The sequence below is a fragment of the Peromyscus maniculatus genome, chromosome 12 (assembly GCF_049852395.1).
Source record: "Peromyscus maniculatus bairdii isolate BWxNUB_F1_BW_parent chromosome 12, HU_Pman_BW_mat_3.1, whole genome shotgun sequence".
Classification (NCBI taxonomy): Eukaryota; Metazoa; Chordata; class Mammalia; order Rodentia; family Cricetidae; genus Peromyscus; species Peromyscus maniculatus.
Genome location: NC_134863.1, coordinates 68,439,458 through 68,461,317, shown reverse-complemented (window position 1 = coordinate 68,461,317; position 21,860 = coordinate 68,439,458). Strand labels below are relative to the sequence as shown.

Sequence of the window (21,860 nt, the reverse complement as noted above, 5' to 3'; positions counted from 1 at the left end):
AAGGAGGGAAGGAGGGAGGGAGGGAGGGAGGGAGGGAGGGAAGGTGAAAGCTTCAGCTACACTTAGAATGATTATAATTGGCATACTTAAGAGACACTGGAAACAATGATGCAGATAGGAATGACCCTGAGGGTTGAGGACAGAGTTCAAGAGACAATCATATTGTACCTAAAGACAGTCAGAGCATGGAAAACATGTCATTAAAAGAAGGATTGACAAGATGATGGAAGACTAGATATTCCCATAAGCAGCAGCATAAATAATCAGGGGTCTTTGAACACATTCTTTTTAGCACAAACTTACTACTAACCTGATCCCAGCAAGGGCAAAGGAGCATAAAGAGTGGGTGTGTCGTTTGTTTTGAATACCTGAAGGCAGCTCCATATTTAATGGCATTTCCCAACCTATATTTAAACTATGCTCTGAAAATACAGAGCTGTTACATCACGTGTCGGTTTGTTTTTCATGGGTCAGCTAAAACTTCCAAAAACCCTTAGGGCGGTGTCATTATATTCATCTAGTAGGAAGAAAATGTGTTTTCCCGCCCTTGTCACAGATGGAGTTTGTCACTGGCACCAGAAGTTGTCCTGACCTGGATAACGACAAAAGGGGGGACAACAGCCTTCCCCATTCCTGTGTGCTTCCACCCTCCAGCTGTTAGAGTTCTGGGTGGCACAAAGGCAAAGTTCTAACTTTCTCACAGTTCTAACTAGAGGAAGAAATGGGCCGAGTTGGCATGGAGGGAAAGCAGAAATCCAAGCAGCTGGCCTCCCGTTGGACCCAAAAGATGGAGAGCGCGGAAAGGATGGGGGCTGAAGGAGGACGGCTGAACTTAGAATGCAGCTGCCGGTTCTCAGTCTTCAAGCAGTAGCAAAAGATATGAGGTCCTTTTTTGCCTCTTTTTTGGAAAACCAAGTCTGCTTAAGGAAACTACTTTATTGTCCGTCTGAAAGACTGACAGACACTAAGAAGTTTCCCTGTTCATGCTATGTCCTTGCTTTCCATGTTCTTCACGTGGAATGTTTGTTTTCATCGCCAGGTAATGAGCAAACACATAATGCATTTTGTTCACTTGAGAATTTAGGCAACACCAAACAATGATCCTTCCTCAGAAACAAGAACTTTTTATTTGGTTAAAAGTAACACAGGGACATTCAAAGACAAAATAGTTACAACTCTCTCTTGAGAAGAACAAGTGCTACTTTGTTGAAGAACCTCGATCAGACAAAAGGGAGCCACAGTTCATGATCATAAATAAACCCTCACCAAAGATATCCAAACATCAGTGACTTCTAGCCCATGGCCCATTAATTGGTGTGACTTGTAATTTTTGTTTTGTTTTGTTCGTAATCTGTGTGTTCTGCTTAGCATCACACTGCTGAAAAACATTCAGCCCTACATATCAATACAAGCCAAATTCACTTAGGAAAACCTTAGCCAAACTGCAGTGGTCTGACTCTAAATTCAATCCAAATCCTTAAACAGCCATCCTGCTTGGCTGACAGGGAGGAGCCACACTGATTCCAGACACTCACAGAACAACTCAACTTGCAATTCTATAGGCAACATGTGAAGACCTGTGATTTGTACTGTGGACACAATTTTTTTTTTCAAGATAAACTACATTGGTATCTATACAACTATTAGTAAAGATATTTTATTACAAAAATCAGTTTAATTTTAAATTAAGAATAATTGTAAGGCACGTGTCTTGCACAATTGAAGTTAGACAGTTTTTGCCTCTAAGTAAAGTGTTTCAGGAGATTTTAGCACAGTCAATGAAACAGTTTCTTATTTCTGAAGAGATTTCCTAAACCTTATGCAACCAAAAGCAGAAAAATGTAAAGAACATGAACTATTCCTGCAAAACAAAACAAAAAAAAAAAGTTTTCCCTATGGAAAGATTTCTTTGGGTCTGTGTGAATTCAGTATTTAATCAAACAGCATGCATGTAAAAATGAAGTGCCATAAATGTAAATATTAGAACAATCCATTTTTATCAAACACTTTTGCAAAGATACAATGTTTCTACACACTGTAAATCTGAATACAATTTATATTACATGAAATAGATCAAAATGATAAAGGGGACAAAAGGTGAAAGGAACTACTTCCAACATAGGGATTCCAGATGTGCCCACCGAGATTTTATCTGTATGATCCATTTCATTTACATGAAGTTAGGGTGCATCCTTTAGCTGAGTAACCTGGTCTCACTCCATGATTAACACAGTATATTTTGCAAGTGAAACTATGAACATATAAAATTTATTTTGACATTGGCCTCAAGGGGGAGCTTACAGTTCATCTTCTAGATCCTTTGAGATTTCAAGCCATTCCAAGCTAATGATGCCATTCCTTACACTGATCAAGAATTACAAAACTATTTTTATTTTCTGGAGCAAAGTCAGTTAATTATTATACTTCCATGCCACTCTCTTTTCTTGTGCTCTTTGAAATCCACAATGTAGACTGGTTCGGGCTAGTTTTTGTTCTTCCTTTACTGAAAAACACAAAAAGACCTAAGTTCAGTTCCTGAATCTTCTTATCAGGCAAGTCATATGTTCGTCCAAAGAGAGATGCTCAGACAGATATTATGAGTTCTTCTTTCCTCATCAGCATATTTTCCATTCCTACAAAAAAGTCTAGATTATCACACTGTGTGAAGATGATGAACAGTTCTCATGAGAGGTGAAAACAAACCGACAAACATACCTACATCTGCTGACAGTTCAAACACACATGCATAATAATGCCTGGCAGAGTACTAAAACTTTCAGGTTTCCCCCAATAAGCCTTTGTTTTCCTTGGCCAGGTTTCTAACTCTTGCTTTATGGATACTCTGATATAATGGTTGCTACAGTTAGTGTCAAATCATCTAAACACATGCTATGGTCCTAATGTAAGAAATGTCTGTACTCCTCCTACCATAAGTCATCCCGAGCTGTACATAGGTCACTTGTGTACAGAAAACTTAATTGTATCTCCCTCTCAGATCAGGGGAAGTCCAAAGTAGACACATGTGTGGTGACTTAGGTGCTTGTGAGTTCTTCCTCTAAGATATGTCTGACACAAAACTTCTGTCCTATAGAACTAGACCTAGGTCCCCATAGTAGCCTGTGTCTGGGATTCTCATGGTTTTTCCTACAGTGCTCACTTTTCAGGCTCCTGCAGAAGTGTCTGTTTGCAAGTTTCCTCAAGTCATTCTCTTTCAGATTACATAACAAGATCTGCATTTCTTTGCTTCAGGTTCCTGAGGATGACCTCTCACCTGGTCTGTCCACATTTCCTGTGTTTAGTACTTACTTCTACCCCTAGGTATTCACACTTAAGCCTCTAATAACATTTGCCACCCTCACAGACACACCCCTGCACCATCCCACTATCCTGCAGATTTGCAGAACTCCTTGAAGACAAAGAAAAAGAACTATTTCTAAAGCCCCATGCCTTGCAATGCGAAATACTTTGTTCATATCAAATTGAGGGTTGTTGTGATTAATAAAATTCCAAATTGCATGTTATATGGGCATTCCTTCAAACAAATAAGGTCAACATAACTTCATTCTACCAAGTACAACTACCATGAAGCAAAAACAAGTCGGGCAAAGTTTATGAAGAGCAGAGTATTTTAAATGGTAAGAAGAGTAGTTAAATTGTCAATGTGACTTTACTATTTCCTTTAAAAAGTTCTACTAGTTAAAGGAAGGAAAGTTGTTCTGGAAATGATATGGAAGGAGAGAAACCACCATGTGTACCAGATTGGAATTTAAACTTTCTGCAAGGCACTCGGATGATAATGGAGTGGAGTCTTTGATGAGGTTTCTCCTTGCTCTCCTGGAAGAAAGGAAAAGGGGAGGCTCTAAGAATGACGAACAAAGGACTTCAGCTCATCCCGGCAACTGAAGGTGCCCAATTCTGGTTTATTTTCTCACTCTGAAACTTTGAAACAAGTGTGAACAGTCACAGATCTTTTGAATGACTACAGCCACCATTTGGGAAAAACAGAACAAGCCTTAGAGGAGATGCTGCTGCTCAACACATGGACACATGTAACGTGAACTTGAGCATGTTTGAATCATGTATTTAATGTTTACTAACCAGTTTGCTACTTAAATGGCCACTTGAACAGTCTGTCCGGGCTGAGAGGGGATTTACAGTCCTCCTACACCATTGATTTCCCAATGAAAAATCAAACATAATTCCATCCGTAGTCTTCGGAATTAGGGCAAGAAATGACATGTTTTGTATTGTGTTTATTATATATAAAATACTGGGAAATAAATTGTATAGTGTTTCATGTGTCTTTGAATGAAATTCAAGAGGATCACAAATATAATATTACTTTTCTAGACTTCATTTTAATACCCTTTATTTTAGCTTAAATTATTTTTTTTTATTTTCAAATATGTTATTGTTTTGTTTTATTTGATTTTGTTTTTTTTTTTGGGGGGGTTGCTTTTCTTTGGTGTGATTTGGCTGGCAGGAGGTGTCTGCTTGTTTGTTTAGATATGTTCTTGTTATGTAACTCCAGCTGGACTCAAACTAGCAATCTTTCTGCTCCTCGACCTCCTGAGTTCGGGGACTGTAGGCATGTACTGCCAAGCACATCTAGATTTGATCGCTTATTAATACACATGAGTCATGTACAGCTAATGTCCTTTCGGCGGGGGGGGGTTGCTACTTCTCAGGCACTTTAGGATTTACTTAAGGAAAAGAAGATGATTAGACAAAAAGAGAAAAATGATTTCATTTGCAGGTCCCTCTTCTTTGATGGAGGCCTTCTTTCGAGCAGTTATTTAACCATAAAACAAAGAGGTCATTTATTCCAGCACATCTCTCCTTATCTAAATGCATCTTCTAGTTTCTAGTTTGATACATATTTATACTTAATTTATTGAAAATTTTTGACAGACTGTACCACACATAAAAAGTTCACTTCACTGACTCAAGGGTAATGATAAGCATGAGTAAGTGTTTGACAAGTCCTTAGAATTCTTGCTATTAGGATATATCACTTTATTTCAAAATTTCTGCCAGATGGTACCCAGTGTGTGTGTGTGTGTGTGTGTGTGTATGAGTGTGTGTGTGTGTGTGTGTGTGTGTGTGTGTGTGTGTGTGTGTGTGTGTGTTTGGAAAACAATGAACTTTTTTATCATTGAGACAAGGTCTCATGGTGTAGCTCAGACTGTCCTGGAACTCACTAGCTCAACCTGGCCCTACACTCAAGGTAATCCTGCCTCAGCCTCTCAAGGGCACCACATCCAACTTGCTGCCTTCACAACTACATTTAATTTCCTAGTCTTAAAATGTCTTTTTGAAATAAAACAGAAGTTTATTATTTGAATCTTGAAACTATGCTACATCTATGCCTTTAAAACCAAGTCTTACATATAACTTGATATCCAGTTTGAAAGGTTTAACATCAATTTAACGTAATAATCCAGAGACCATATAATATAGTGCATCTCACATGAGCTTACGAACACACCCACTTCAGACCCACCACATGTGCTAACTGTGCGACGCAAGGCAACTGAAGATGACCCAACTGAGCTACCGTTTTCCTCATTGAAAAGCAGAAACAGTAAGGCAAGCAATTTGTAGGACCTGTGAAGTGTAAAGGAGATACTGGATTCCTCATATAATCCCAGTACATTCTATAACTCTTCGTGTGGTGGATTTTTACTGAACAGGCGAGAACTTTAAAATCCTTTAATATAAGTTAAAGACAGTAACATTTTAACATTTTTAATGGGTGTCTCAAAGTACTTTTAAGGGTTTTTTTCTTAATTATCTTGAAACAAATATGTTTTTTATTTACCTTTTATGCAACATCTGAAAACAGCAGGTTCCGAAAGCAACAAGTATCAGTAAAAGCAGCGGAATCGTTGGTATGATAACATAAATTAGATTGGGAATTATACCTACAAAAATAAAACAGTTGTAGTGCTCAGTGATAGCTCAGAAAGGAACTCAAAAGTAAATTTATGAACAACTTTCCCTAAAGGTTAAGGTAAAATAGAATTGTTACCAAAAGGTAAACTCCGAGTACAGAGCTTATGAAAAATACATAGACACTTTGAAAAAAATATAAACAAAACTGCAATGCCCTGGTTGACGTTCTCAATTAAATATGCATGCCTTTAAATTTCTATTACATTTCCAATTCAAACATGGGCTAATTTCCACGACATGTTAATAATCTTAGCTGTCTCATTTTATTAATTCTTCTGCATCATTGGAGAAGTGAAGACATTACATTCAGGAATAATAATTACTATAATCATTGTAGACTTAGCAGATAATGAATTATCTTAGCCAATAAGCTCAATGTTGTGAGAAAATGTAAGCATCTGGCATTAAGTGACAATAAGCACATACTAGGTAGTGATGCAATCATAACCCAGAGACATTAGACTCTGGAGACAATGACATGATTTAATTAAATTCTGAAAATAGGTCATCTTTTAACCCTGGTCTCTCCCTCTCAATGATGGCAGGCATTCTTAGATTTTGAAGAAAACCACTAACACTAAAGAACTACAGAGCATGAAATGACACTATTAGACACACTTTCAGTACTTTAGGAGGAAAAATATCTGTAGTTTAATTATTTACTGATAATTTTAATTGTGTTTAGACATTATGGATGATGCTAAAAACAGAAAAAGCCCAAAGGCTTAAGAGTGTGTCTGTATGAGGAAAACAAACTGGGAGACATTGCATTTGGCTTGCAAACTGAAAGTTAGTTAACAATATCACAAATCTTAATGATTCTGATTAAAGTTGACCATAATATATTCATCTCATTGTTTATCTTTTACTTTGCTAAAGGGTGTATTTAATGAGATCTAGTAATAGGTTATTCAGAGATATGCTGCTGTTTAACACTTTTAAGTTCATATATGAAGGCACTTTATTTTAATCAAACCCACACCTCACTCCCCACTCCAAATTCTCACAAGTCCCTCTACTTATTTCTTCCTAACTTCATGTTGTGCGTGTGTTTGTGTGTGTGTGTGTGTGTGTGTGTGTGTGTGTGTGTCCCACATGTTTATTACCATAGGGACACATAGGAGGATCAAAATGCAGAGAATAGTGATTGTGGAGTGCTCAGCCTTCCTTCTGAGCCTCTATCTATGAGTTATTGGTTTTGAAACACTTGGGTCTTTGGATCGATGTTCACAAAACAAATAGGATGAATATTTCTGTCCCTCTGGATTTAGGTCATGTCAAAAAAAAGTTTTAAAGAATATTTGAGGGGTTGCTAGCTAATAAGGAACTTGCACTGGGGATTGCATTTTTTACTCTGTTTTCTGCAATGGCAGCAAGATAGAGACCACATTGTGTACATCTCCTTCCGACATGCCATACAGTGATATCCCAGTGATAGTCTGAAACTGATCAGATTGAAGTATTTACACCAGGGAGGACTACATAAACTATAATAAGGCTTATTTTATACCTCATCTCTACTGCAAGACCAGCCCTGAACATTCAGCAGTAAGTATTCCAGGGCACTAAATATGCCAGTATACATGATAACTACTATATTATATTGGGAAATGTTTTGTAGATGACAAGTGTTAATATCGATCCCTTAGTTTCATATTAGATACTTCCACTTGAAATGGAAAATTTTTAAAGGTTATTCTATTCAAAATGCATCCTTGCATAATTATTTCTAATGTAGGTCAAAAGTAAATGTCTATGGGCCCATAATTAATGCATCACATCCCTGAACCACAAGAGAGGTTTCCCTGGGGTCAATGCAAAGCACTGGTTCAAAGCACAGTTGTTTAGATCAGAGGTAAGAACACATGCAAGGGACTCACCTGCTTCAGTAACAACCACATTCTCATGGGTGTCTCCAGGTTGGTTTGTAAGATATGGTTTTTCAACAGGGTCTGTTGGCTGAATCTCTGTAAAGAATTAGCATAGGAATAATAAATAATAATTAAATAAGGAAAATGCAAACATCAACAAAAATACAAATTTATCAGTAAACAGTTAAAAAAAAGGTTGATTTGGATTTCTGAATAATTTGCAGTCAAATATATATTCTGAATTTAAATGTACATAAAATTAACTAACAATAGTCAATATTTAATTATGTCTGAATAAAAGAACCAATTTGATCAATTCCTTCTATAATCCCAAACTTCATTTAGCAACCCAAAGTGGTAGATTGCTGAAGGCAGCTTGCTGCAATCAGTAATGACAAAGGGGCCCAAAGCGACAGGGGCAAACAATAATTTGTGAACTTAAAATGTAAGACATGAGACGTAATTTAAAGGAAAACAAAGGTAAATTCTCTAAGCAATAACCTTTGCTGTGCAGTAATAATTAGCAGATAACTGCACAGTTGCATGTGGAATTGCTGATTCAGGCAGCAGCCATCTGAAAATCACGTCTAAGCTACCCAAATAACAGGGCCTGCTCTTTTAAACAATAGCAAGTCAAGATTTACAGGTTGTTTCAATTCCAGCTTTATGTGATTAGATTTTTCAATTCCGAAATGAATGGAAATTCTTGAGATTTCTTAGCATGGTCTGGTACTACTATTTTATATACTTTCCCCCTATAAAACTAATTGTTACATTAACAGTTTAGCCAAAGAAAATTGTATTAGTGAGAAAAAAACTAGCAAGCAAGAATAGGTTATAAACCTTCCATCTACCCCATCTACCTACCACCCACCTGCTGTAGTGAAGCACATTCAAGTTGATCAGCAAGACTCTTGTGGCTTTGAAGTCACCTTCCTTCCACTTACACCTAACTACAAGACCTCCATCCCACAACCCCAAGTCTGAACCAACCATAACTCTTATCTGGTGCCACACACACCTCTATTCAAACTCCTGGCACACAGGTTAGGCCACATGGCATGATGCCTGCCCCCCTCCAACCCCTAAATTTCACATGTGTAAAGTTATAAGAGCAAGGAATTCCCTTTGTTCCTCCTGAGGTGAAGTGATCCTCTCTCCTGTGAGGTCTTTGTCTTGCCCCCAAGGTATACGCTATAACTTCTCTAATACTCCAGAAGTAAATGGAATGGAAGGAGCTTCTCCTCCAGAACCCCTGTCAATCTGAATGGAGACACTCTGAATGGAGTTCTTCTTAGGGAACTGGAGAAGAATGAAGGGTATTTTCTTCAGGTACCCCATCATGGTATCTGTGACTATTTCTTCTTTAATGAAGTTCTTTGAGGGTAGAGTATTAAACTGTAATTTCCCTCTATAAGCCTATAACATCCTTTTATTCATGACAAGCCTAGTGGTTCACCATGAGTCTATATTTTGAGTTTCATGCCACACTGGGCCATAGAGTAAAACTCTGCCTCAAAAACAAACAAGCAACAACAATAATAACAAAATCAACTGTAAATGTTTTCATTGGTCAAAGAAATTAGACTCTTTATTCTTGTCATTTTATGTTACATAGAGCGTTTTCTGTAGTCTTTGGAACACACAAATGTTTTGAAGAATTCTCACTCCTCTTATTATCCTACAATCTCAATTCACTGGTAGTTTAACCACCCATCATGCTGTAGCAATGTTTTCATAAATTTTAAATTTAACTGATACTTTAATAGCTTCCTAATATATAGTTATTTTCTAAATGATTTCATTAGTATATAAATGCAAGTGGTCAACTGATGTTTTGGAACAATTTATAAAAACATGAAATTAGTCAACAAAGTAATTACACTTAAAACATTTCCAACAAACTTCAATGTGATTGTGAATTAAATAAAAGTCTAGTAACTTAATTTCATAAAAGCTATTTTTATCTAAAAACAAAAGCCAATAGGGCAATGTTAATTTTTTAAATTAGATCTATTTTGTGTGTGGCTGGGAGCATGAGTGTCATGTTTGTGTGTAACTGGGAGCATGAATGTCATGGTGTGCATGTGAAGTCCAGTAGACAACTTGAGGGAGTAGGTTTTCTCTTTCCACCATATAAATTCCTGGGATTGAACTCAGTTTTCAGACTTGGTAACAAGTGTCTTTCTCTTCTGAGTCACCTCATCAGATCCAAAAGACAAGTTTAACACAAAAATAACTTATAAGTACTGCCATAAAAAATGGGTATCAGTGAACCAAAAGAATATATATGTGTTTCAGTAGAGGAGAGGGAAAAAATAAAATTGAATTTTCTCATTTCTGAATAACCAGGGTAATTTTTTAACATTTTCAACACCATTGATCATGCCATTAGATAGTATATGAGAGGAGAAATATGAAAGTAAATAATGACTTTCAAATTGATCATGGGTATAATATAAAAATACATATATACATATTACACAGCTATACTCATTCCTTTAACCCTCTCATTAATAAATGCCAAGTGTTGCAGCAAATTTAAAATATCACAAAATCTTAACTGTATTTCTCTAAGACACAATTAGAAAGAATAGAAATGAATAACAAACTTAGCTTTGCAAAGGCTTCCAGGAGTGTAATGACAGATTTCGCAACCCAGGGCAAAGAATAAACTCACCAGGGATATAAAGAGTTGGCTAATATACTCAAGAGCAGGATAAACATAAGAGAAGGGTAAGTCTAATCCAATAATCCCTTGTGCTACATGGCTTTATGAGAAAAGAAATTGTGTAATTTCAAGAGAATAATAGGAATAGGGTACTTGGATATAATTGCCTTCTATGGGAACATATTATGAGGTCATGTGACAGTCTTTCAGAAAAGTTAAAATGACCCTTCCCAATATTGTAGAGAAAAATAGAAAAATAAATATATCAAGGCTTAAGTATCTAACTTGAGTGTCTAAGACAATCAAATATATGTTTCCACATTTTTGATTAGTCCTTCTTTTAGTTTAAATCCCAATTCAATTGAAGTGTCTTATTAAAGTAACTCAATTTCACCACATTCAGTGGGGAGCCACACTACTGTGACTTAGGTCAAGGTAATTTTCCCAGTTGCTGAGTATGACAAGTAACTAAATATTTCAGAAGAAAACTAACAAAAGTGTCATTTCTCAAAAAATACAAATCAGATGAAGAATGTGTAATGTAACCCTACTCTTTTTAACTATTGAGAAAGGATTTAAGCTCAGATAAAGGACCACATGGAAAGTATTATGCTGTAACATGGTGAAATAATATGCCTGGAGAAAGCTATTTGCTCCCCTAAACTCAGCAGGAAAAAAACAATGAGCTATTGCTCACAAATATGCAAGTCTATAGGCACTTTGGTAGCCTATACCTACTTTCCACATAATCTTGTAAGTTTTTAAGATATTTTCACATAGACATTTGTCATTTGCAAAATATAATTGCAACAGCACTATTTGGTTCTTGTAAAAATTATTATTTTCTCTTGAAAGGCCTCTCCCAACAAATGTTTCTGCCCATTCCCTTTTATTCAATACACTGACAGGTTTTCTCTCCACCAAGCAATAAGCTTCAGTACATTAACAGGGTGAGTTGTCAGGTGATGCCTCTTTCTTAGGAATAATAGAGGAAGCCTGGAAACCATGAAGACATGGACTAATATGAACAAAATCTACTACAGCTATGAAGGCCTCTTACCAGGTTCGTACTTGCAAATGTAGTTGTGCTTCATGTTGCACCTGTCATCATTCCACTGGTAAAGGTAGGGACCTCCTAGGCCAGGATTGGCAGTTGGCTGATGGTACATGACAACACACTTTTCACTTCCACAAGAAGGTTCATCAGTGTACCAGTTCCTACAAATACAGAGCCAAAGGGACACTCAGTAACACGTGGCCGGAGTGTTCCTAGGTATCTGGGCCTTTCTTTTGGCCTTATGACTCCTCCAGGGCATCGGTAAACACTTCCGGGTCCAGTCACAGCTTACCTGAACTGGGAGCTGCTTCCGTCAGACCACTGGTAGAGATCTGGGCAGGTACCAGACGTTTGGCCATCCCCACTTCTCAAAAGTCCTATCCAGAAGTCACCATCTGAAATCCCTGTTCCAGGTTTGGTCAGGTTCTGCAACATGCTCTCTATTAACTTCTGTTCAGCTTCATTCTCAAGACTGAGGAGGACACCTCCTTCGCTTTCACAAGCCAGGCGTGCTTCCTGGAAGCTCACTCGGCTAGACAGTTCATGGAAGTAGGCCATTTTGTAGCACGGATGTTTCACATCAGCAAAACACACCTTTTGACCTAAAACAAAAAAAAAAGATATAGATAAACTGTTTGTGAGGTCTCTATTCATAAGTTTGACATTAATCATAATAAAAGAACAAATCAAAATAAGCAACACTATCAAGAACTCTTTTTTTCCAAGTACGTCCATGGGTGTAATAGTGGCATAACAGTTATGGGAGTAAACAACTACCCTCTAATTAGACTTAAGTCCTGCCTCTCCAGGAGGAAACCCATGCCTGGTATTGCAAATCTGGTCAAGAACTAATGACTGGGGACCTCACAAGCCACAAGGGTGAATATATTACTGATATTTGAGTGAGTGGACATATTACCAAAGTTTCCCTCTAAATTCTTATTTCTATAAGATAAGTCTATACCAATAGACTACTGCACCTCTCAAACCTCATCAGAAAAGTTTCTTTGTGCAGTGGATGGTGGTTAGCACAGAAACTCACAACTGATCAAAACATAAAGAAGGAGTGATTATAGAATGTTCAGCCAGAAACAGGACATCTATATCAGACCCTCCTACCCAAGTACCATCATGGAAAGGGTGTAGAAAGAATGTAAAAGCCAAATGTTGGGAAGGACCAGAGCAAAAGAATGACTTATTGACAAGGCAGGAACATTGTACTCATGAATTCCCAACAGTTGCAGCTGCCTGCACAAGACCTACTCAGGATCAAGTCATTCAGCATTTTAGCATATAGCAGAGAGAGAGAGTCTCATGAGACCACAGCTCTGAGAAACTATGGACAACTGATGGTTTCTTGGGAAGGGAGAATCAGTTTTCTTTAAGGGTGATGCTTCTACCAGATCAAATATGTTTGAGTGGATAGTCCCATTCAAGAAGTATATGGACAGTACATCTTAGAGTTGATGAATTATTAATTTTAAAAAGAGGAGGGCATGGGAAAGGATAGGATGGTAGTGGCAGATCTGTGAGGAGTCAAAGAGTTTGACTGACTGATAAAAATACATTGTATGATATCCTCAAAGAATTAATAAAAATATTTTGTAAGAGTACTCTCTCATCCAATAATATTGTAACATTTGCTTTTCTAGTCTATTAATTTCAATTTATAAAGATGATGGAACTTGGGATATGCTCAATGGGTAGATTGCTCACTGTGCAAGCATGAGAACGTGACTTTTTACTCCCAGTACACACATAAAATAAATGTTTGACATCCTCTTACAGTGTCTTTTTAACTTTTCAGTCTATATGGAAAGTTGTCATTTGTAGAAGGGGGATCATGCTTAAATACTGTGCTAAGTAAAGCATTTATAGTTTATACTCTTAATTACAGTCCATCATGCTGAGCAATTATATTGCATCAACATTACAGCATTCTCCCAGGCCCTGAAACTCAACTTGTGATCTGGAATGACACTCAAGGCAAGAGCAAGCAGAAGGTGGTAGAAGGCCATTTACCTCACAACAGTATTTAAGTGATAAGCATTCAGGATCTTGGCAAAAGCTGAAAACATAAAATGGTTATTCCAGCAATGGAAACAAAGCCAGCTAACTAGAATCTGGACTTAGGAGCTGTACATTGAAAAGTACAAACAAATTCATGTACAGGTTAACTGAATTTAATAAAAAAAATTAACATATCAGTAGTAATGGTCATGGGAAATGAGCTAAAGAGGCTTTAGTAGGGCAAATAATCTGAAATAATCATTGACAGGAAGCAATGGAAATCCCAATGCTTAGTTCTAATATACAACATACATAAATTTGAAAATTTACCCTTGATTATTATTATATTTTGTGACTATTTCACTGTTTAAAATAGTTGTTCCTTGTAAGATTCCAATGATTCTTACAAGTCTATATTTTATTCTTGTATTCAAGAAGCAAACTCTCATCCTATTTTCATCTAGTACATCCTTTACATATTCTAAGTTTCCAAATATATCTTAGCTACATTCCCCTGAGTTTTCAAGTTCCTAATTTTCACCCTCGAAGACATTTAGCCCTTTAAAGCATTTTTACTAATACTGCTTTTATTTTTTTAGATTGCTTTGCAAGATCTCAGTGGAAAGAGAGACAAAATAGCAGGATGTTTTTGGTGAGTAACATGTATTTATATGTAACAAAACCAGGGTACCTTAAGAGACTGCCTGTGTTAAAATTCACTGCTCATTATCTTAGATCTATTAAAAGATAAATTTATCTCTAGTTTATACATGGTGAAAGTATACAATTGATTGAAATTCACTCATTTATAAAACTATGATAGTGCTTATAATAAAATGCATAGAGAGCTCTCAGTACAATGTAGAGATTCCTAGTACTATTATGTTACATTGTAAAAAGTATAAGTAATGATGCCTAGGCAAAGAATTGCATTTTAAATAATTCACAACTGATGCTACATAGGTCCTGAAAAAAAATGCCAACCTTGGCACTCTGTATCAGGCAGTCTTTCCCTATAGATGGAGTAATCCATGATCCCAATAAATGTACAAAGATGATGATGGCTGCAAGAAAGAGGACTCTTGAGGAAATCAAGACAGAAGCCTTTTATCATCTGGAACAGATACGTTAACCCCAAAAGACATTCGGTGAGTATCAGCTGAGTCTTCATGTTTGAACTAAAAAGCTACTACCAGGTCAGGGAGAGCAAGACAGTTGCCAGGAAATTACAGACACACTGCGCAATTATTATGGCTCACATAGAATCAGTTAATGCTGACAGGGTGAGTACCTTTACCTATAATTCTACTTTACTACTGATTTCTACCTTACTGTGCACATTTGGCCCAAGTTGTGGCAAAATGAGCAGAAGCTTGAGCTATGGGACTTGCTGCTGCACTTTCGCTGATCCCATTTGGCTGTGATCACAGTGGAACTTGAACAGCTGGGAAACAAATGTTGCCCTAATTCCCAGACAAGTTCTGCTAATGCATGTCTTCTGATGTGACTTTCTCCACTCCCAGAAAAGCCAGCCTTCCTAGAGAACAATTGTGATGACCTCCCTCCTTGCCCTGGTTGTTCACATGAAAACTTTCCCTGACTTTTGCTTTTAAACATCATATCCAAATAAAATCTTTCAGAAATATTTTTGGGAGGGTAATCTTTCTGAGAGTCATACAGTGGTTTACGCTACTCAAAGGTTACATACATACTGGCTAACCATAAAGAAGTCTCAATTCAGAATCTCTAGTCGAAAATTACATAGTTTTGGCTTATCTACAAAGACCTTCCACTCCAGATTCTAGAAACATTATTAAAAGGAGATGTTCAAGATGGCTTTGTGTAATTACTTTTATGAAAATATTCTGAATGTGCACCTGGAACTGAATAATCTCCAAATCAAAGAACTATTTACAAATTTAAATTTTCTCAAGTGAATTTGCATAGAATTATAGAAAGAACTATTCACCCCTATCAGATTTGTGAATACAGGGGCCCACACTGAGCCACAAACCTAGATATGTTCTTTTATATACAGAAAATTTTTATTAATAGCTGTTAAACAGTTCTATCATTGTCACAATTGATATTCTGTTGTTACTCCTATGAATAAGGATTTTGGTTTTTCATAGTTATGAAAAACAATAAATGTTGGCAAAGCTTGAAACTGGCTTCAAAGTAAACTCATGAAGTTATGACAATGTTTCTTCCTCTTGAATAGTTTCTTCTTCCGTTATGATCAACCCTTAATTGAAAAATAATGAAAATGTAAAAAAGGGACAATATGATAAATCTCACCTAAACCAGATTGGTTAAACTTAAGATTTACTAGAATAGAAAACAATATCTTTACCATAATTCTTTCCTATCCCCCTCAGAACACACTAAAACATGTGGTGGTATTGAAATATATAAATTGCATGATCTCTGAGAACAAAGACAATTATCCTGAACTAAGTGGAAGAGAGTGTCATTTACTGTAAGTGTTCTATTTGCAATTCTCAAGAGTGCACCAATTTCTTAAGAATTTTTATTTGAAGTTAAGACAGATTTATTAAAATTAAATTACTTATGCAAGATGGGTTTCAGGGTTCATTTAATTGCAGAGTGCACAATAGCTGGAATCTATTCTCTTATACTAGAAAAATCAAATTTGCCATCGTGGGTCACTTCAGGGATGGTGGTGGCCCCAGTCTTTCTTATTTATCCCCCCCAAAAAACACCACCAGCATTCTGAGAAGGGAGGGCCCTCATAGTCCACATCCTGATATTTGAAATTGATATAAATATTATGAATGGCAACCATCCATAATGAAGGTTCATAATAATATGACTTGAGAGTTTAAACAGCCAATCAAAAAGAAGTACCTTAAGTCCCGCAGAACTGCAGGTAATTGGAATGAACAAAACTTCCATGGTCATTTCTGCTTCCTTAAAAACTGATATAAGCCATATGTTTCACAGAACTAATGCTAATAATTGTCTGATATTGAACAATAATTTGAAATATGAGACTTCACTTCCAGTACAATCCACACCTTCAGAGGAAGTGAGAAAACCGAGTCTTTAGCGGAAGTGGGAAATCAGAATCCGTTGACATATAACTAAGAGGTCCTTCTTGTAAGCTATTCAACTAGAAAAGTTACCTTCACCTCTGGAAAACTCAACTCTAGGCACAGGGCTTACCAAGCTAAGGCCCTCCTCCTACCCTCTCTACATGCACAAGGCACTAATTGTATCAAAACCTTTTGATCCTCCAAGCCACTGTATGATGCAGACTTTCTCATCCCATCTTTGAAGGGGGACACAGACAGAGTTTAAAAGTTTGTCCAGGTTCACACAGATCATAACTGCGCACTTGGGTTTGGAGCCAGTCTCAATGCTGATGCTGCCCATTTTTCCATGATGTCTATGCTTCCTCATGTGTGTCTCAAGCAACAGACTTTATGAATAAAGGGTTTGATAAATGTATGTGCCATGAATCTATTCTGTGTTAGAGACATTGATTTAATATAGCCATTGGTTGGTTCCTGAATGCTGGTAAAAGCACAGGATTGTGTATTGAGAAATTGTTTTTGAGTGTGCACTTTTCATGTTGAATAATAAGTAGATCAGAGTTAATTTGAGGACACTTCTATCTCTGAATATATGTATATAGATATATACATAGATATAGAAATGATGTGTCATCTCTACTTTTATTTTCTCAATAAAACAATTAAAGCCTAAATTGAATGTCATCTCCAATGCAAAAACTATCACTATAGTCAAAATATCATGGTGTGTTGTTGCTTCAACAGTACATTAAAACAGTTTTTTTTGAAAAGTTCACCTCACAGTTATCTATATGAATGCACCTGTATGTGAAAATCTAACACAGAAGGAAGATGTAAGTAGTAAAAATTACTGATGATGCATCAGCTGCATTTCCCCTTCAGAGCCCTTTTTAAATGACAGAGTCAGTTTTAGTGTTCATGTACAGAGAGTGCCACCATGTGATAATGATGAACAGCCACTAAGGAACAGTGCCTGTGATAAATGGGTAGTTTATTAAATGCTTAGTAATAAGATTAATTTGCCGCCTTCTTGCCCAAGAGATACTTAAAGTAATTGCATCTTTGCGATCTGCACTGTCATCATTTTCTGCTTTGATGATGTCATGGGATTTTTCTCTAAGATAGAATACGCTCTGCAGTTTCACTTGTATCTTCCTTACTATTAAATTACCTTTTAAAGCTACTTACTGCTCATCACTTATGTAATATTCTGTGTTCTCTACATGATAAAAAGAGAAATCTTCATATAACTGGTTCCACTAGCTACATCTCTCTACAGTGAGCCTTTTATTTTCTGCTAAATTATGGAGGAAAGGGACTTAGAGTCAGAGACTCCAAAATGTTCATGTGAAAGTGGAGAGTGATTGGTTAATTGTACATTTAAAAATTATGTCTGACTCCGTGAAGCACAGGAATTGCTGTGGGGAAGTCAGTCACAGGCCTCGTAACCTTGTTTCTAAGGGTCTGTTTTCCCTTAGTCTCTCAGACAAAGTGTATCTCAGTTGTAGTAGAATTAAGATTGTACATGGAAGAGAGTTCTGGAGAAATTGAGGGATGCCTTGAATATGGTTAATGCCACATTGCAGCCTGAGGATGTTGGGAACTAGTGATCCAAACTCTAAGAAAAAAAAAGAAAGAAAGAAACAAAGATTTCATTAAAATATTTCAAATGTTTTAAAATAAAATGTCACTTGCTTTCGAGACATATTCTCCCACAGAGACTTTAGTTTTTATGCCCCATTTTCATATTTTACCATAAAGAAAAAACCTCAAACTTTGTCAGAAGAAAAATGTGATTACCAGCTAGTGACTTTCTGAAATGAATGATTAAAGAGATGCAACAGATGTTCTCCACCCATGTGTGTGAAGTTAGAAATCACCATACAATTCAGATCCTCAAATTAGTTTCCTAGCAGGAATCACAAATTCAGTAAATACACTGATTATTATCATCAGAGTTCTATCTCTGTGTGCCTCTGTGCACTGCCCTATTACATCAGATACTATTAAATCTTATGCAGGAAATGTATTTAATAATTAAACCATTTTCACCTTAAAATAATGTGTTTAAAAGTATTAGAATGCATCTTGTTGAACGTTTTGAAATATGAAAAACATGTCTGGATATTAACTTTGCCAGGGTCTGTCTTTTGAGGATATACAGGGTAAGTGATTATTTGATATTACAAAGGAATTATAAATTGTTGTCCTGAAATGTAATAAGTGGAAATTATTTTCCATGTGTTCTAAGTATGTTCCAAACAGTGGAAAGCAAAGAAGCTGTCTCACTTCTCTTCAGACACTTGAGAAGAGACTGGGTAACTGGTCCCTAGTGGCATAAAACGGTTGCTACACTATTCAGAACAAATATCAACAGGCTGACAGTGGACATGTTAGGAAATATTTCTTCAAAAATAACAGATTTTAGGCTGCTCTCTGCTCAGCCCATCACAGCTAGAATTATTCAAGGTCTATGATTCATAAATCAGTGTATAAATAGATAAATTTCAATGCAAAGACAATCAAGTTATTCATAAAAAACATAACTAAGTAATTGTTCTAATCTCAAGTCAACATCATCATTTACACTAAATCAAATAAATCATGCTCAGTTACTCAGAAATGTTCCAGATGTCACCTTCCAGATGACCATGAATTGCTAAAGAAAAGCATAACCAAAGTTTTGGGATAATTTGTGCAGAAGTACAATGAAAAATTATACTTTCCATCAACAAAGTGTTTGAGTTCTATTTTCTACCTTGGATCTTCCCCTCCCCCCTTGGAACTTTAAGGCATATAAATAAGAATACAACAAAGAAACATTATTTAAGTTAGTGGAATGTGCTTGCTTTTTTAAATGCTTGTTTAAAAATGCCATATGTTCAAAGCATAGTCTCTTGCTGTTCATTTATTTATGTGAAAAATTCCTGAAAACAAAGCTAGTGAAATGTATAGTTAGTTGGTTCCACCAGATAGATCTCCACGCTAAAGTTCTTTATTCTCTGCTAAATTAGGAAGGAAAAGGATTTGAACTAATAGTCTCTGAACATCCTGTGGAGACTAATTGCTCACCTGCACATTTAAGAACTGTATCTGACTGAGTGAAATACATAAACTGCTGAGAAGATCAGAGGCAGGCTTAATATACTAGATCCTAAAGACCTGTTTCTAAACTCTAAGTTACTGGCGTCTCGCATCCATGTGACACCTATTAGGCAGATGGACAAGTTTTCACTGGGCCACGTTTGCCTTGTATGTTAGATGGAAATACTTTATCCTTAAAACAATTCGCTTATGTTAGACGCAAATACTTTATTCTTAAAACTACATTCACCAAACCCGTTGTCATTATTTGATGAGCCTAGCAAGAGCTTTCTCTATGGGTAACTGTACAGCTGCCATGCGCAGTGCTGTTCACGTTCATCTCAGTCGCTGAAGAGTCAGTCTATAGCCTTAGGAGACTTCCCCAAACTAAGAGGAGGTGGGTATGATGTGAATTGCTTAAAGATTAGGCAACAGATGCTGGGAGACTGGGGGGCGAGGGGCAGACGAAACTAGGAAACTTGGCCATTTTAACCTATTTCCCTTTTACCGATTTAAGAGACTTAACTGGGCACCTGAGGAATATACAGACCCAGTTCGTTACCAAGTACACACCAAACCAAACCTCGACCCACCTGCCGTTGACTCAGTTTTCTGAGTTGTCTAACTAGGGAAGGAAGTGTGTAAAAACGAAGGCGACAGTGCAGTCCTCCTGAGAACAAAGGCTGCAAACTCAGACATCTGAACAGGGCTGGTCTCAGAAGCCATCCTTGTGAGCACCCAGGCGGGACTGGAACCAGACCAGCAGGAGGTGGCAATTCATGCTGCAGCTTTTTAGCCTCCAGGCTCTGTCTGCCTAGCTCGACCACACCCCTTCCGCAGGTGCCCAGCGCTGCCTGCCTGTGATCCACTCAAAATCTTCCAAAGAAAGTGGAAACCCGTGCTGAAGAGACCATGCTGCTCCGGATTTAGCTAGCGTTTGCTCCGCAGCTAGAGAGGACGCTCCCCTCCCCGTCTCTCCCCCCCCCCCCAAAAAAAAAAAACTAAAACTTTCTGCTTTTCAGAGAGAAAGGGGAAAGAAAAGAATAACACGTTTTTCACCATCTCTCTGGAAGCCCTACTCAGTCCAGTTTTCCAACTCTCCGGGGAGTCCCCACCCTAATGCAAACTGCCTGTTACTGCCCCAGAGTCCCAAGTCCCTTGTCTTCCCTCTGGACAGACAATACCCTTGCCCTGACTCACCACTGACCACCCGTCGGGCAAAGGCTCCGTGGCCACAGAGCAGCGTGGCTCCCAGCAGCAGCGAGACCATGCGGATCATGGTGGCGAGACTTCTGCAGCAGGTGTCCGGCGGAGCAAAGGCGGTGTCCTCCCGCAGCACAGTCACCCACGGCTCTAGCCAACAACCTTCTTGCTTTTCTGCTGGGTACTACTCTCTCCTTCCCAGAACAGGAGCTAGGATCCCTGTAAGCATCGCCTTCAGCGGGGGACCTGCTGCCAGGCTGCCCCGTGCGGCACTGGGCTGGAGCGCAGGAGACCGTCCGTGGGCGTGTGTCTGGGGGCAGGGGACAGAGTTAGGGGTTCCCGTGTCTATATCTATTGCAAAAGGTGAACCAGGATTCCCTAGCGCAGATCTAAGCAGCCTTCTTCGCTTCCCTCTCTGGTCTCTGTGTCCCAAGGGGCTGAGCCCGTGTACCCTGGTCCTGGCTCCAACAGCAACAGCCGCAGCAAGAGCAGCTCTGCGCTGGCTGCACCGTCTTATATACACCCAGAGCCTGGGGTTCCAACCCCTAGCTAGCAATCATTTTTAACTACTTCATCTCCCCTGCCAAGCGAAGCAGCTGGCCCCTCCCCTAAAAACTGGAGCCACTTTGAAAAGAGTGCAGTCAGCAATCCCTCCTCCTCCACTCCCCTGATCCCCACCCCCTTCCCATTTGCCAACAGACTTCAATACTCATTTGTGTAAAATGTGACAGCTTTGCTATTAAACTCTGGCAAAAGTTGGCTCCATTTGGTTTTCTCAAAGATAAATGTCCACGGGGATGCCAAGTCGCAGGGCCTTTCTCTTTTTCTGCTAAATTGCTTGATCATATGTATGGCGAGATGCAGGGCACTAGCCACTATTTAAGATGGATTGGCAGAGTGGGAGCCAAAACTCGCTCAGTGAATTATATAATGTGGCAGCTTTTTCCCCACCT

General features: G+C 37.9%; 1 protein-coding gene across 3 annotated transcripts; it reads right to left on the bottom strand.

Annotated features, from left to right (window-relative positions):
- Positions 1-1,101: 1,101 nt before the first annotated feature.
- Positions 1,102-21,574, bottom strand: Chodl (chondrolectin). 3 transcript variants are annotated; one of them, XM_042259499.2, is made up of 7 exons: positions 20,905-21,397; positions 11,847-12,156; positions 11,558-11,715; positions 7,836-7,922; positions 5,822-5,924; positions 3,756-3,834; positions 1,102-2,633 (listed from the first exon to the last, which is right to left on the bottom strand). In XM_042259499.2, exons 1-7 carry the CDS (start codon positions 20,981-20,983, stop codon positions 2,616-2,618), a joined length of 834 nt encoding a protein of 277 aa, XP_042115433.2. In that variant the 5' UTR covers positions 20,984-21,397; the 3' UTR covers positions 1,102-2,615. The 3 variants fall into 3 exon arrangements, with proteins under 3 accessions (XP_042115433.2, XP_042115435.2, XP_042115434.2); XM_042259501.2 differs by having other exon boundaries at positions 1,102-2,503; XM_042259500.2 differs by lacking the exon at positions 3,756-3,834 and having other exon boundaries at positions 1,102-2,503; positions 20,905-21,574.
- Between the last annotated feature and the right edge of the window lie 286 nt (positions 21,575-21,860).

Coding starts and splice junctions, on each gene's coding strand:
- Chodl (XM_042259499.2), bottom strand. CDS start 20,983: ATGATCCGCATGGTCTCGCTGCTGCTGGGAGCCACGCTGCTCTGTGGC. Junction 5,925..7,835: donor TGTGGTTGTTACTGAAGCAG/GTGAGTCCCTTG, acceptor TTATTTTTGTAG/GTATAATTCCCAATCTAATT. Junction 3,835..5,821: donor TTTCAGATGTTGCATAAAAG/GTAAATAAAAAA, acceptor CCTTTCTTCCAG/GAGAGCAAGGAGAAACCTCA.